This window comes from Thamnophis sirtalis, unplaced genomic scaffold (genome assembly GCF_051295495.1).
Source record: "Thamnophis sirtalis isolate CommonGarterSnake01/CBP01778 unplaced genomic scaffold, rThaSir2_p1.2 scaffold_5, whole genome shotgun sequence".
In the NCBI taxonomy this organism is placed as follows: domain Eukaryota; kingdom Metazoa; phylum Chordata; class Lepidosauria; order Squamata; family Natricidae; genus Thamnophis; species Thamnophis sirtalis.
The window spans coordinates 25,357,565-25,371,067 of record NW_028261385.1 but is presented as its reverse complement, the minus strand read 5'-3'; the positions used below and the strand labels follow the sequence as shown (position 1 = coordinate 25,371,067).

The following is a 13,503-nucleotide window of genomic DNA, read 5'->3' as shown; positions in this document are numbered from 1 at the left end:
GCAGCGTCCCTGCCGTTCTGAGGGACGGCATGGCAAGTGAGCAGGAGGTGGTGGTGGGGCACCTTCCGGCGGGTTTCCTGCGGGTACTGTGGACCATCCGTAACTCTTTCTCTTTAAACCAGAGTGTCAGAACTCATAGATGAAGATCCAAATCCAAGCCACCCGGCAGGGTCAGGCTTGGAGCGCTCACACCTAAGCGAGCTGGGGGGGGGGGGCGGTTTTGGAAAAGAAAACGCCGGTTCAGCCAAGCTGAAGGAAAAGGTCGTCCCTCCTCTCTCTCTCTGTGTGTGTGTGTCTTTCAAGGGCTCCGCCGGGTCGCTCAATGTCGAGACGAGGGAAGGGGCCGAAGGGGCGGGGCGGGGCGTTCAACCAGCAGAGGGCGCGGAGCGGTAGGCTCCGGCTTTCTCTCGCTCTCTCTGTCTCTCCCCGCCCCTCTCGGTCGGTGCCAGAGTGAGAAGCGGCTCTTGCCGGCTTGGCCAATGCCAGGAGCTGCACAGGGCAGTGAAGCGCTGCTCAAGGGCGGGTAGGACCTGCCAGCAGCGCCGCCACCGCCTCCTCCTCCTCCTCCTCCTCTCAGTGTTCCGAGGGAGCCGGCTCGCCTAGCTGGCTCTCTCCCTTTTCCTCCGCCGGCGGCTCGAGTGGAGCCGGACAGGCTGGAGCGCTCTCCTGGTCGCCGGACCTTGCCATGGAGGGCAACAAGCCGGGTGCCTCGCCCGGCAGCCGGGACGAAGGCAGTCCCAGCACCAACGCCTGCTCCCAGGCAAAGGCGTCAGCGGAGAAGGCGCTGAGCAGCCCGGGCGCCGGCGGGAGCCTCAAGGAGCATGGCAATTCGGTGTGTTTCAAAGTGGAAGGCAACGGCGGCGCCGAGGAACCGGCGGGGGGCTTCGACAATGCCGACGGCGCGCGGCGCCAGTACGGCTTCATGCAGCGGCAGTTAACGTCCATGCTGCAGCCCGGGGTCAACAAATTCTCCCTCCGCATGTTCGGCAGCCAGAGAGCGGTGGAGAAAGAGCAGGAAAGGGTTAAAACTGCAGGATTCTGGATCATCCATCCGTACAGCGACTTCAGGTGAGGGGCGCTTGGTTGGGCGGCGGAAAGAGAGCCGGTTTGCAACTGGTGAGCTTAAGCAGGCGTGGGGCCAACTCTGAACAAGCCCCGGTCCGACTGCAAGGGGCGGATTTGGTCCTTTGACAGTGCCAGCCAGATGCTCGGTGCTGTAATATCTGGATGTCAAACACAGAAGTGTGTGGCACTCTTGAGTTGATAACTCGGGGAGAGAGGAGGAGGGATAGGACGAAATGTTTCTGTCTGTCGCCTTAGTCAGCATTGTCTGTCTCTCTCTTCAGCCCACTCCAATAATTTGATATCGCTGCTGATGAGAATTGTGGGGAAAAATGCCAGGATTTCTCCTAAAAGCACATCCTATTTTTATTTTTTTGAAAATCTCAGAGAGCTACTTGGTCTTCCTCCCTGGCAAAGTTTTCTTCACCCAGAAGTCATTCCTGTCTCAAGAAAGACCATCCAAGAAACTAGAAGCAAGGATGTTTCTGTAATAGAAGTTACAGAGCTTAACTCCTTTTCCCATTTCTTCTGTCTTCCTGCAAAAACAAGAATCCAATTCCATTTCCATTTGGAAAACACATCCCAGTCTTGTCCATAAATCTAAATATATGCCTGGGCACACTTACTTTGTTATTTTAAAATTATATCTCATCTTTCCTCTGAGACATTAAGGTGATGGAAATGAAGAAGGTTCTCTGTCATTTCCTGTCCACCGTAATTATCTAATGTAGGATACTGAACATTTGTTGGCCCCAAATTGTACTGTAGTGGCTTTTTCCACACATAAATTGCTTAACTTGGGAACTAAGTTTATTCATTTTTTAATTCATTCCTGGGTTTACATGGGAATACGTTGATCCATGAATGTAACTGAACAGGTTAGGTTCACATGTAGCCCCTAATCTACAAATAAATAAATTTCAAAATCAACTTTATCATTAACCAAGCATAGACCATGTAAAAGCAGAAAATAGAATTGTTAGCTGATTTGGTTAAACAAGTTGGGGGGGGGAGACATAACCACTGAATTCCTTGCTGAATGAAGACATGATCCTGGATTTCTCTGATTCCAATTCATGCACTTAAGCAGAGATAACACTGGCTCTCAGAATGCTACCATAACCTTTGGGATTTGAACTGGCAAGCTGGCTCATTTGCATGGCTTTCAGTCCCAATGGAACAGACTATTCTTAAACACCTGACAAGAAGCTAATTTTTCTTCTTCCTATCAGCTTCAGAATATGTTGCTTAAACAGATAACCTGATTCACCTAGCCTTGTTTTAAGGGGGGAAAAACCCAATGCCTCTTTTTAAAAAAATCCCATATATTTATTTCGTTTTATATCTTGCCTTCTATTCAAGAATTGAAGCAAAAGTATGTATTGCTTCCCACCATTTTACTTTCACAAAAAGCCCACAAAGTTGAATATGCTGACAGGTGATGACTTGTCCAAGGTCATCATATGAGCTTCATTCCTGAGACAGTATTTGAGCCCAGGTTGCACTAGTCTCAGTCTGCTAATGTAACCATTGTATAATATTATTTCTTATGACCTTCAGTTTTGAAGGATAGACAGGTTGGGATTTTAAAAATATCTCTTTTTTCTTAACAAGTAAAAATATTTCACTGATTTTTTTACAATATATTTTATACATATTTTAATCCATTCCATTCATTCATCCAATATTAATATTAGACCTTGCATTAAAAAAAATGAAACCTTTCACAGCAAAAACAAAAAATGTGAAATATGACTTTACTGTTATCCCCATTTTCCAAATATAGGACTGTTCCTTACTTTATCTTCTCCAAAAAGTATTCATTCTCTGAAGTGAAAAGCCGGTGGTTGCTGGCACACTTATTGTGTGGAATCTGTTGAAAGTTGATAGGTGCTGTTTTTCAACAAACCAAGAACCACTAATGTCTAAAAACTGTACATTCATTGTTGAGGCAAGTAATCATTTCCCCTCCAGCTGACCAAAGAGGACAAGCAAATGTACACTGCTTTCTTTTGAAAGGTGAGGGGAAAAAAGTATTTGCATGTAACTCTTTGGGTGATGCCAAAATTAGAAACAATGTGATTGACCTTGACTACAGCCCTGTGCAAAATGCTCTTTTCTAAGCACATAAAATTGGGGGAGAAGCCACTTTGGTGCATTTAACATTTGTATTAGAGATTGATTCAAAACCATTTAAGTCATTTCTCCCCTAATCAATTCAGAAAATCAAATGGAATTGACTCAGTTTTATGAATAGATTGAAATAATTAGATTGGTTATTTGAATTAAATTAATCACTTTGTTTGGATTGGAGTTGATCTGTATACCTTAAATATATATGTTAAACGTAATATCTGAAAAGTGTTTTACATGGGTAAATACCTCGAACATTAACTGACTGCTTATTTTATATACAGTATTTAGTTATTCATTTCTTTATATCAACATAGGTTCTCTGGATTGCTTTAAAAAAAAGCAAGAATAGGATAGAGTGCAACAGTTAAGACTGTACAAATAATCCAATCTTCTTCAACGTATATAGGCAAGCACATACAATATTTTGTGGTTTGTAGAGTACAATTTTACACATACAATTAGGCTCCACATATATAGGCCAGAATGAAAGAATCTCTAACCAGCATAAGTTGGTAGACAGAACATATTTGGGACACTGTAACAAAATGGCTGTTATGCTACAGATAAACATTTTTTTAAAAAATTACTGTGAGGTAAAACTGGTAAGATAATTTATCATAATCTCTTTTCTAAATGTTGTACAGCTCCTTAGCATACTCTGTTTTCTGGAAAGGTGAACACTCTTCCAAAATTTTGGTCTCTAGCTATCAGCTACATTATTTTTTAAGAATGCCTCATGGACTCAAAAGTATTGTTGGGGGCAAAAAGATGCTATCCTTGAGGAGAATATTTTGCTTTTTGATATGCTAGCTTCTTATTTTTAATTAAAAGAAGATTGTCTGGCAGTAATAGTGAGCACTGAAGAAAATGTCAGTGGTTATAGGCATCTATCTGGGGATCCAGGGTTTAAGTGAATTGTGGTTATCAGCCACATCAAGAGGCTATGGTCTCTAATAAATGTAATATTTAAACGACATATCTCTGAGTTCTTCACTAATCTTTGAACCTTCTTTTCTGATACACAACAAGATGAGGCATCAGTATCAGGAAACCAGAAATATCCCATGAAATCAGATTAAGATTTTATTTTTCGTTAGTTTAGAAATGCTGTTTTTGCTATGAAATGCTGTTTTTGCTATGAAAAAAAATCAAAGCTCTATGCCTGAGTCCCACTGCTTTGTGAGAAATTTGGAAAGACAGTCTTGGTTGAATCATGCACCATTGAAAAGCTTATGTTGATTTGTGCATAAAATTGCTTTTGTATGATAATACATGCATGTTTAGATGTGTTCCTCAATACATTGGATACAGGCTATTATTAGCTTGATAGAAAATTAGGATTTTGCAGAGAAGACGAAGAGCATGGATTGAGGGCAACTGGGATTTTGAATAATAATTTTTGGATACAATGGATTTGGTCCTTATTAATTTATCTGTTGCTTGCAAACCAGAGAGTAATATCTTTTAAGATACACAGTATTAGTTTTCATTGAGGTCTGTCAGAGGGGAGAAATATTAGAATCTTTAACTGGGAGCTATCCAAGGTGTTGAATAATAGAGCTTTTGGAAATCCCATATTTAACCTTGGAATGCCTGCCCTTGTCCTTTCAACCACTGTATTTGTTGCTGTGTATAATATATTAATTTTCCTCTCAGGCATATTGAAGAGAGAAGGAAAAAAGAAAATTAAATAGTGATGACCTTCTGAGATCAACTATTAACAGATTAGCAGGATCTTCCACATTTATTTAAAAGCTATATAAACCAAGTAGCATTTTAGCAAATTACAGAATAAACAGTATATCTTTCATTAATGTCACTTTATTCAACCATATAAAGAGAATGCTAATTCTATTTATTGATGCCAATTATTATAAGCACTAAATATGAGGTAAAGATTATATATCTTAGTATCCTAAAATGACTCTTTAATGCAGATATGTTTGGAGAGAATATTATAGCATTGATGCACAATAATTTGAACTTAATTTATTTAAAACATTTTGTAGGAAGTCCTGGGTTGTTTGTGGATATTATAAAATGTAGATTTTTATAATTTCTTGCTGGCTATTTCAAACTTTTAGAAGACTTTGACAGTGCTGTCAGTTCATACAATATAAATTAATTTTCTCTGTTTGAAGGAAAAACTTTCAATAGAATAGAATATATGAAACTGTGGGTTGAACTGTGGAGTTCTTTAATTTGAGAAATAAAATATATGCAAGCAAACAATCAAGCTCAGAGAACACCAAGGACCCTATAAGGAGAAGCATGTTTGAAATATTTTAAATAAATACAAGAGAAAGCTTTATTCACAAGCATAAACACAAACAGTGGCTCTTATGGATGATTGTTATAATTGGGTGCTAGTAAAATCTGATATTCCAAAGAGCTGTGCCATCATTGGAGAACTGACTCAAAGTAAAATATCTGAAAGAAAGAGGCTAGCAAATGTCTAACATGACACAGTTTTTCATTTCAAAGTCAATTAACTTTAAATACAATATGGAAGATTAAAATATCCATTTCCCCTTATAATAAACGTGGATTCAGCAATCATCCCCAAACTTTTTCTGATCAATGATTGTTAGCTCAGTTATATTTATACATGAGTTTAGGTAATGCATCACATAAAAATATTCCTGTTGAATCCAGATATCATGTGTAGTCTTTTTTTCTACACAAATCTCCTTGTATTTGTTGAACAACCTTACATGTTACTTTGTGAAAACATGATTCTCACTACTCAAATTATCTATCTTGATTTTTGATATTTTTTATCACACCTTCCAATGCCCTCATTAAGTCCATGCAAGGGAGCTCCGATTACTGTAGGGTCTGCAGGACCCTTGATACTCTCTGGTCTTGTTGGTTTTCTTGCAACATTTCATTACCAAACTTGGTAATATCATCAGATGATGTTGACTAGTTTGGTAGCGAAACAACTGCAAGAAAATCACCAAGCTCATAGAGCACCAGGAATCCTGCAGTTCTGTTCTGAACTACAAATATTCTCTTCTGTTGGTTCTGTAGTTTCTCCTATGAAGTGAAGAACTTCATCTCTTTAATTTGGTTGCAAATTTTGTACTCCTAGCTTATTAAAATATGTAGACCAGAACTTGCATGTATTGTTCTGCTGTTATAAACAACAAAATAAACTCAAGCACACATAGAAACACACATACATATTCACCATGAGTAAACACACTGAGATTGAGATTTTTTTTTTTTTGCTATGTGTACAGATATTTAGGAAACTATTGGATACATACACGGAATAATGTTATACTAGATGCAATGCTCCAAAAGATTTTTTGGAAGTCAACTCAGAAATCCGTGTGTTTGTGTGTGTGTGTGTGTGTGTGTAACAGAAGCAGAGCGTAAAATTGATTGATGTATCAATTATATACCATCAAGTTGTTGTCAACTCTTAGCGATCACATAGATAAATTTTCTCTGATGATATGTCCCTAGCCTCTTTCAAGTCTACAAATGGTGCGTCTATCATCAATCTCTCTGAGTCCTTCATTAATTGAATTAATTCCTGTTAAGTAAAATGAATCCTATGAAATAATATGCTTTTTACAAGATTCAGTGATACTCTATTTGCATGGGTCATCAATTCTGTCTCAAATATGTAAGTTGGTGTCACAAACACAAAATACACAAGCAAACATGAACACCTTCCACTCTTTCCTTCCAGAACAAGCAACAGAAGAGAGGAAGAAAAATACTTGATAGAGATGGGGTATGAGGAAAGGGTTGCTGCAATGAGAAGGACAGGAAGAGAAAAGGGGAAAAAAGGTGGATGGGGATGGAGAAGAGAACGTGGGAGTAGGAATAATAAGCAAAAAAAGATAAGTCTTTTTAGCATTCTGAACGAAAGAGTTAAATTCTTAAGTAAACACACACACACACACACACACACACGCACACACATATGCAGGTCTTGGCAAAATCTATGAATAGATATAGATATAGGTATAGATATAGATATAGATATAGGTATAGATAGTATATATATATATATATTAGTTGGCAGTAAATGAATTAAGTGCTGATAATATATAATTTATTATTATATTTAATATAATATATTTATTTATATTCCACCTTTATTATTTTTACAAATAACTTATAGCCAACCTTCCTCCTCCTATTTCCCCACAACAATCCTGTGAGATGTGTTGGACTGAGAGAGCGTGATTGTCTCAAAGTCACTCAGCTGGCTTTCATGGCTAGGCAGAACCTGAACTCGGCCTTCTAACATGGTGCCTTAACCACTAGACCAATTTGGCTCTAATTATCCCATATAACTACCAGTAGTTCTGACCCATTTATTATTTTTGTCTGGCTCTTAACTAGTTTTCCATTGCTTAATTTACCTCCAAAACAGAGAAGGGTAAAGGATTAAGGGAGACATGCATTCTGAAATCTTCTGGATGTTTTTAGACTACATTTTCTATTACTTGCCTCACTAGCTGAAGCCGTTGGAGTGAAATTCCAAAACAATTGGAGGCAGCAGGAAGACAGAGGGAATAATGAAAGACAGACAAATCATAGTGCATCTAAGAAGTGAAGAAGCAAGAACATAAGAAAGAATTGGACTGTCTCTGGAAATGAAGTTTCTGCTTTTATGTTATATTATTGAGCTGCTTACTCCTGAGATGGTATAGTTCGGAATACATGCTTTTCATGCAGAAAATTTCAGATTGGCTTTCTAGATTGGACCTACCATTTCTAGATTGGATTGTGCTACCAGATCTGAGTTGAAAAAGTGTGGCTAGACATTAGATGGCAGCTGAAAGATATATTCTGCATTAAATTTAACAATACCTTTCATCAGCAGTTACTAGACAACTCGCTTATAAAAGACAGGGAATAATCTTTCAAGGCCAGCCTGAATTTAGTGATGTTGGCAAATAGCTCCAAGAAACAAGTTGGCCTAAAGCAACATCAACAAAATGAGAGAGAAGGAGAAAAAGAGAAAGAGGGAGAGAAAGAAAGAGAGGGTAAGAGGGAGAGGAAGGAAGAGGGAGAAAGAGAAAGAGAATAGCCAAAGTTGATTTTTCAAGAGTTATTGAGCATTCAGAACTCCTTCTAAAGCCAAAGTCTATGGTCAGATATTCATTAGTTTTAAAAGAACCCCTGAGCAATGCATTATTCTATGCTACCGATATTTTTAATGACTATCTTTAACATACTAGGAAGTTCCATTGTAAAAAAACAACATTCAGCTAATTGCACTTAAATTAAAAAAAAAAAAGAAAAAAAATCTGATACAAAGATTATGCAATTCATGCATAAGTTTCTGAATGCTAAATGGATAGATGTATAATTGAAAAGCTTTGAAGATGCACTTAATACACACAACACACACACAATAGAGAGGAGATATTTTCTTTAATAATGGTATGTGGTCATTAGGACAAGGAGAATAGGCTACTCTGATGGGAATTAAGCTCTAATTAGCAAACCATTATGTAAGCCACATGATAAACCTTTGTCTTCACAGCCCCGGTTGTGACATTCAGCCTATGCACTTGAGACTTCTTCCTGACAGCTTTTATTTCTTCATAATCCACTTGTGATACTGATACGATATACCTGAAGGTTCCTTCTCCACAGCAGCTGTGTTGCCCTTGTAACCTCTAAACGTATTTTAGTTTCAGATGGAGTAGCAAGTTGAGGAGTCAAACTGATTTATCTTGTATTGTCTGTGAAATGTGGTAGGTAGGGCTCCCATACTGAAGGGCCATTCACTTAAGCAAATAGCTGTCTATACTCTCAATTTGTAGAAAACAAAATAAATGTTTTAGTCATATCCTGGATATGACAGTGTCATATCCAGGACGTACATACATACCAGGATAACTCTGGTATGTAACTCTTGTTCAATGCCTTGAACTATTTCAACCAAATTTGGTACACAGATGACTTACCCTCTGGAAACAAATACTGGGGGGGGGGATACCCCTGGGGTGTCTCTGTGTGTGTGTCTGTGTATGTGTGTGCCAGCATAAATCTGGAATGCCTGGCCCATTAAGGAAAGTGAGCGCGGCATCCTAGAGCAGCAATTGTTTGTGACATCATAGGAGGGAGAAGGGAGAGCCTAGGCCATTAAGGCAAGCGAGGGAGGTGTCCTTGTATCATTTTAAAAATAAAGGTGAGAGCGATTACATATTACATACACACCAAGCTATTTTTTTTCAGACCAAGCAATGTTATGCAAGCAAACCAGATTGGTGTGATGAGCATCAGGCTAGAAACAGAGACCTTGAGTTCCAATCCCATTTTAAGCATGAAACCAGACTTTAGCCAGTCATTTCCTGTCAACCCTAGGAAGCAGGCAATAGCACACCACTTCTGAAAAAACCTTGCCAAGAAAACTGCAGAGGCTGGTCCACATAGTTGCCAGAAGGCAATGCTGACTCAAAGGCAAACTTCAGAAAACTTCAAAAAACATGATAAGGAACAATGTGATCATTTGGAATCGAAATTGAAGAATTCAGGGGTCAAAGAAAGCATTTCCCCCTTGCTAACTTTTTCTGTTTTTTCTTCTACTCCAAGTTCTTTTGTACAATTTCTTAGGCTTGGAAAAAATAATAATTTTAAAAACTTCTTTCATCCATAATTTTCAGTTTATTTTCTAGAAGTTTCCATTTCTAATACTAGTCTAGGTATGTTATTTAATAATAACCTTGTTAAATTAATGCTCATTTTTGGTATTCTGTTTTTGTCACCTCTGAGTGACATAATTATTTGTAAGATGGCATTTCCATTCATAATTGCTAAATCTTGCATTAATTAAGTATACTGGCAGATAATCATTCTAGGGAAAAATTCCATTAAATCAAAGCGTAGAGCACTCTATAGTTTAGGCTATGCAACCCAAAAGAACCTTAAGCCAGTTCATAAGGCAAATCACTTTGTGATTGTATAAATAGAATAAACATTTCATGAAAGAAATGGAAAGACATATGGCTTTTCCTCTCTGACAATGATAAAGGGAGCATTATCTCTTTACTATATTAAAACTTTGGAGCTCCTTTCATTTGTGCTGGAAAAGAATGACAGAAGCAAATAACAAAAGTGAGCCACAGTTAAATCAACTATCTGACTAGCCCAGAATTTTCAGTCAACATGCCATTAGCAGGACATTCTGGAAATAAATGTCTGGAGTACTTAGACTTCAGCAAGTTGAGAAAGGTTGATATAGTGCAGTACTTAGGAAGCAAAAGATTTCAGAGCAAAACTTCCTTTGTATGTTGCAACTTAATTTAGAAAACTCTTCTTTCATCTATCTGCCCTTATTTTTCAAGAAGTAATTCTTTTCAAGAAGTCACCTGCAATTAAGATTTGTAGAATATATTGATTGGTATTCGGCTACTAACGTGATCCTGACTTAATCTTGAAAATTTACAGATATAGATGTCTCAATAACTTAAATGGGAATTACACTGACAATAGAATAATTTAGACCCCTTATTATTTAGAAATAGAAGAAACTTCTGTTGACAGCTTATATCTCTTCTAATATTACGACACCAAGACGTAAGTGCAATCAGTGGAAAAGTAAGAACATTCTACTAAAAACAAGGCTGAATTTTTATGTGCCAAAAAATATTTTCTTAGATAAGCAGCAAACTTCCTAGGAAGACTTCCAGACTGGTATTTATCATAGTTAATTTGACAGCGCCTGAAATCTGTGAAAGACAATCATGTTATGTATTTATGAAGAATGGATTAAAAATGAAGATAAAGAATTTGATGACTGAATAAATGGTCCTGCATACTATGTATATTAGAATATGAACCTTCTCTGTCTGGCATTAATGGCACAACAAAATGCCAACAAGGCATTTTGCAAATTTAAAGACAACACTGATAGTGGACTAGTTTTTCTATTGTCAAATTTGTTTGATCTGTAAAATTAGTGATTCTAGTGATAGAACAAATAACGGTTACATTTGGGGGGTGGGGGAGAGAAATCTCCAGTGTATTTATCTTTAGCAACATAGAAATCTGCCTTGTGTAGCTCAGACTACTTGTTCATTTGCTGTTCCCATTTACTTTCTTATTTCTATATTGGTTAATATGGTTCCTCAAGAACTTGAGCTGAGACTACTCTAGTCATCTGTTATTTCTTTTTTAAATGTGGATGTCAAGAATTAATTCTAGGATCTTCAGGTAAGAAGAAAGGATAGGCATATCAGAACTTTCTGTTGGAACAATTTTCAGGATTCACAAAAAATGGCTCTACTGTGGTATAAACGAACAGGTTTGAATGGAACCTATTAGCATCTGTCTTCTAGGTAAGAGCTACACAAAAATATCATATTCATTTATGAGAAATGAATTTGCAAAGTAATATATATATCTGTGTTTCAGAAAACCCTTCCTTCCTTCCTTCCTTCCTTCCTTCCTTCCTTCCTTCCTTCCTTCCTTCCTTCCTTCCTTCCTTCCTTCATCAGATAGAAGAAACAAAGTATAACCAATACAATTAAAGTCCAAGTTGCCCCAAGCTGAAAACTGGTATATGTTTTAAGGTAGTATGTACTTCCATCCATAATTTCAAAATTAAATGTCATAAAATAACACTGTAAATATTGGAAATGTGATATAGAAGGAACATTTTATCATATGTGGTGGTCATGCAAGAAGATTCAAAAAGCATTGATCAGAAAAACTAAAAACAAAGCTTGGATGGAAATATCACTTCCTTCTATTAGGAACCTTTCTACAATAAATAATTTTTTAAATATCACAACTTACTAAAGTATATTCTGAAACCCTGATATACAAATAAGGACAAATTTGTCCCAAAATTGGAAAAGTGATATTTTGCTGACAATATCAGACTGGGAAACCATACTTTGACAATATGCACAATGGCAAAATTAACATTATATATCAAGAAGACATGTATGCCCAATTTTAAATAAGAATGGGCTCAAAATTTGGTTTTTAAGAGTTGTACAATAATGCAGATGTTTCAAGTCATGAATCTTGCAGATCCTGGAACTTTTTCAAAAGTATCCTCATGTACAATGCATCTTAACAGCTAAAATAGGTTGTCATACGATCAGGGTATGGAGTATACCTGTAATTGTGCAAATGTTTGCAAGACCAGCAATAGTTGAGATCCTACTACCAATTTGTGAAAGTGCTTCTTCTGGGGAATCCAGACTAAGCTTTATTTCAATCACAGAATACAGATTTTTCTTTGTTAAAGTCCATTTAGTTTCCTATTCAGTCCATTATTAAGTTAATTTCTTATCTGATTTTTTTCTTGGAGTTACTATGTTATTAGTAGGACTGAATGTAATCAATATATTGACATGGCTCAACTCCAAAGTTCTACATGACTTCCTTCAATGATTTGATGTACATATTAAAAAGCATAGGAGAAAAGATGGACAACAACCTAAGTGATGGACAGTAATCCCCCTAGCACTCCCTGCCACACACAATTCAGAAACTACTGCCCAGGAATACCCCAAAATTCCATATGACAAAGTGGTACAGAATAATACCACATTGATAGTAATAAAAGCTACTGAGAGGTCAGGAGAGCATTGTAATTTTGTTACGAGAACAAATTTTCCATTGTCTTATTTTAGGTAACACCAGTTTCTCACATTAATTTTAGGACGATATCTGGTAGTCATTCTGTCTGACTCCCTTTCCATCTACATGCAAATCTGTTTCCCATTATTGGTGTTTTGTGGTTCCTATGTAGCCTGGGCTTTGTTATTCACAGCAGCTACCTTAGTAATGAAATATAGAAATGTTCTCAACTTTATTCCAATCTTCTTGCAGCCATTTCATAAAGTCGTCCCTTCATCTCTCAATTTATACGCTAGAATGGATTTTACAGATTATGGCTCTATCTCTCTCTACAGGTAGTATTTCTGAGTTGCCATATTACATATAAATGAATCAAAATTCACAAATATCCACTGAAGACCATGAGAAAATACTAATTAGTGTTGCAATTCAATAATAAGACTTATCCAGTCATTGTTGAATCATACCTATTTGATTGCCTAAGATAAATGCTTAACCTACTTTTGATTTAAAGAAAAATGAGTAAAGGAGACAACTTACTAATTGTCAAAAAGCTTTTCAGCAGTCTATTTCTCTAATTCTATTTTTCCCAGAGATGGTATTTCAGTTTTGAAATTCACGGCCTGTGAAGTGCTAATTCCTAGAGGATTTATTCTAGACATATCAAATCAGGTTAATGGCACACAAAAACACATTCACACATGTACATTCATATTGTCATTGGTGACACTAAAG

General features: G+C 37.1%; 1 protein-coding gene across 1 annotated transcript in view; it reads left to right on the top strand.

The window, feature by feature from the left end:
• Positions 1-568: 568 nt before the first annotated feature.
• HCN1 (hyperpolarization activated cyclic nucleotide gated potassium channel 1) overlaps positions 569-13,503 on the top strand; it is a 161,900-nt gene continuing 148,965 nt past the window's right edge. Inside the window, exon 1 of the mRNA XM_014056035.2 lies at positions 569-1,068. Within this exon, the coding sequence (XP_013911510.1) occupies positions 686-1,068 (383 nt within the window). The 5' untranslated portion in view covers positions 569-685. The remainder of the gene's footprint in view (positions 1,069-13,503) is intronic.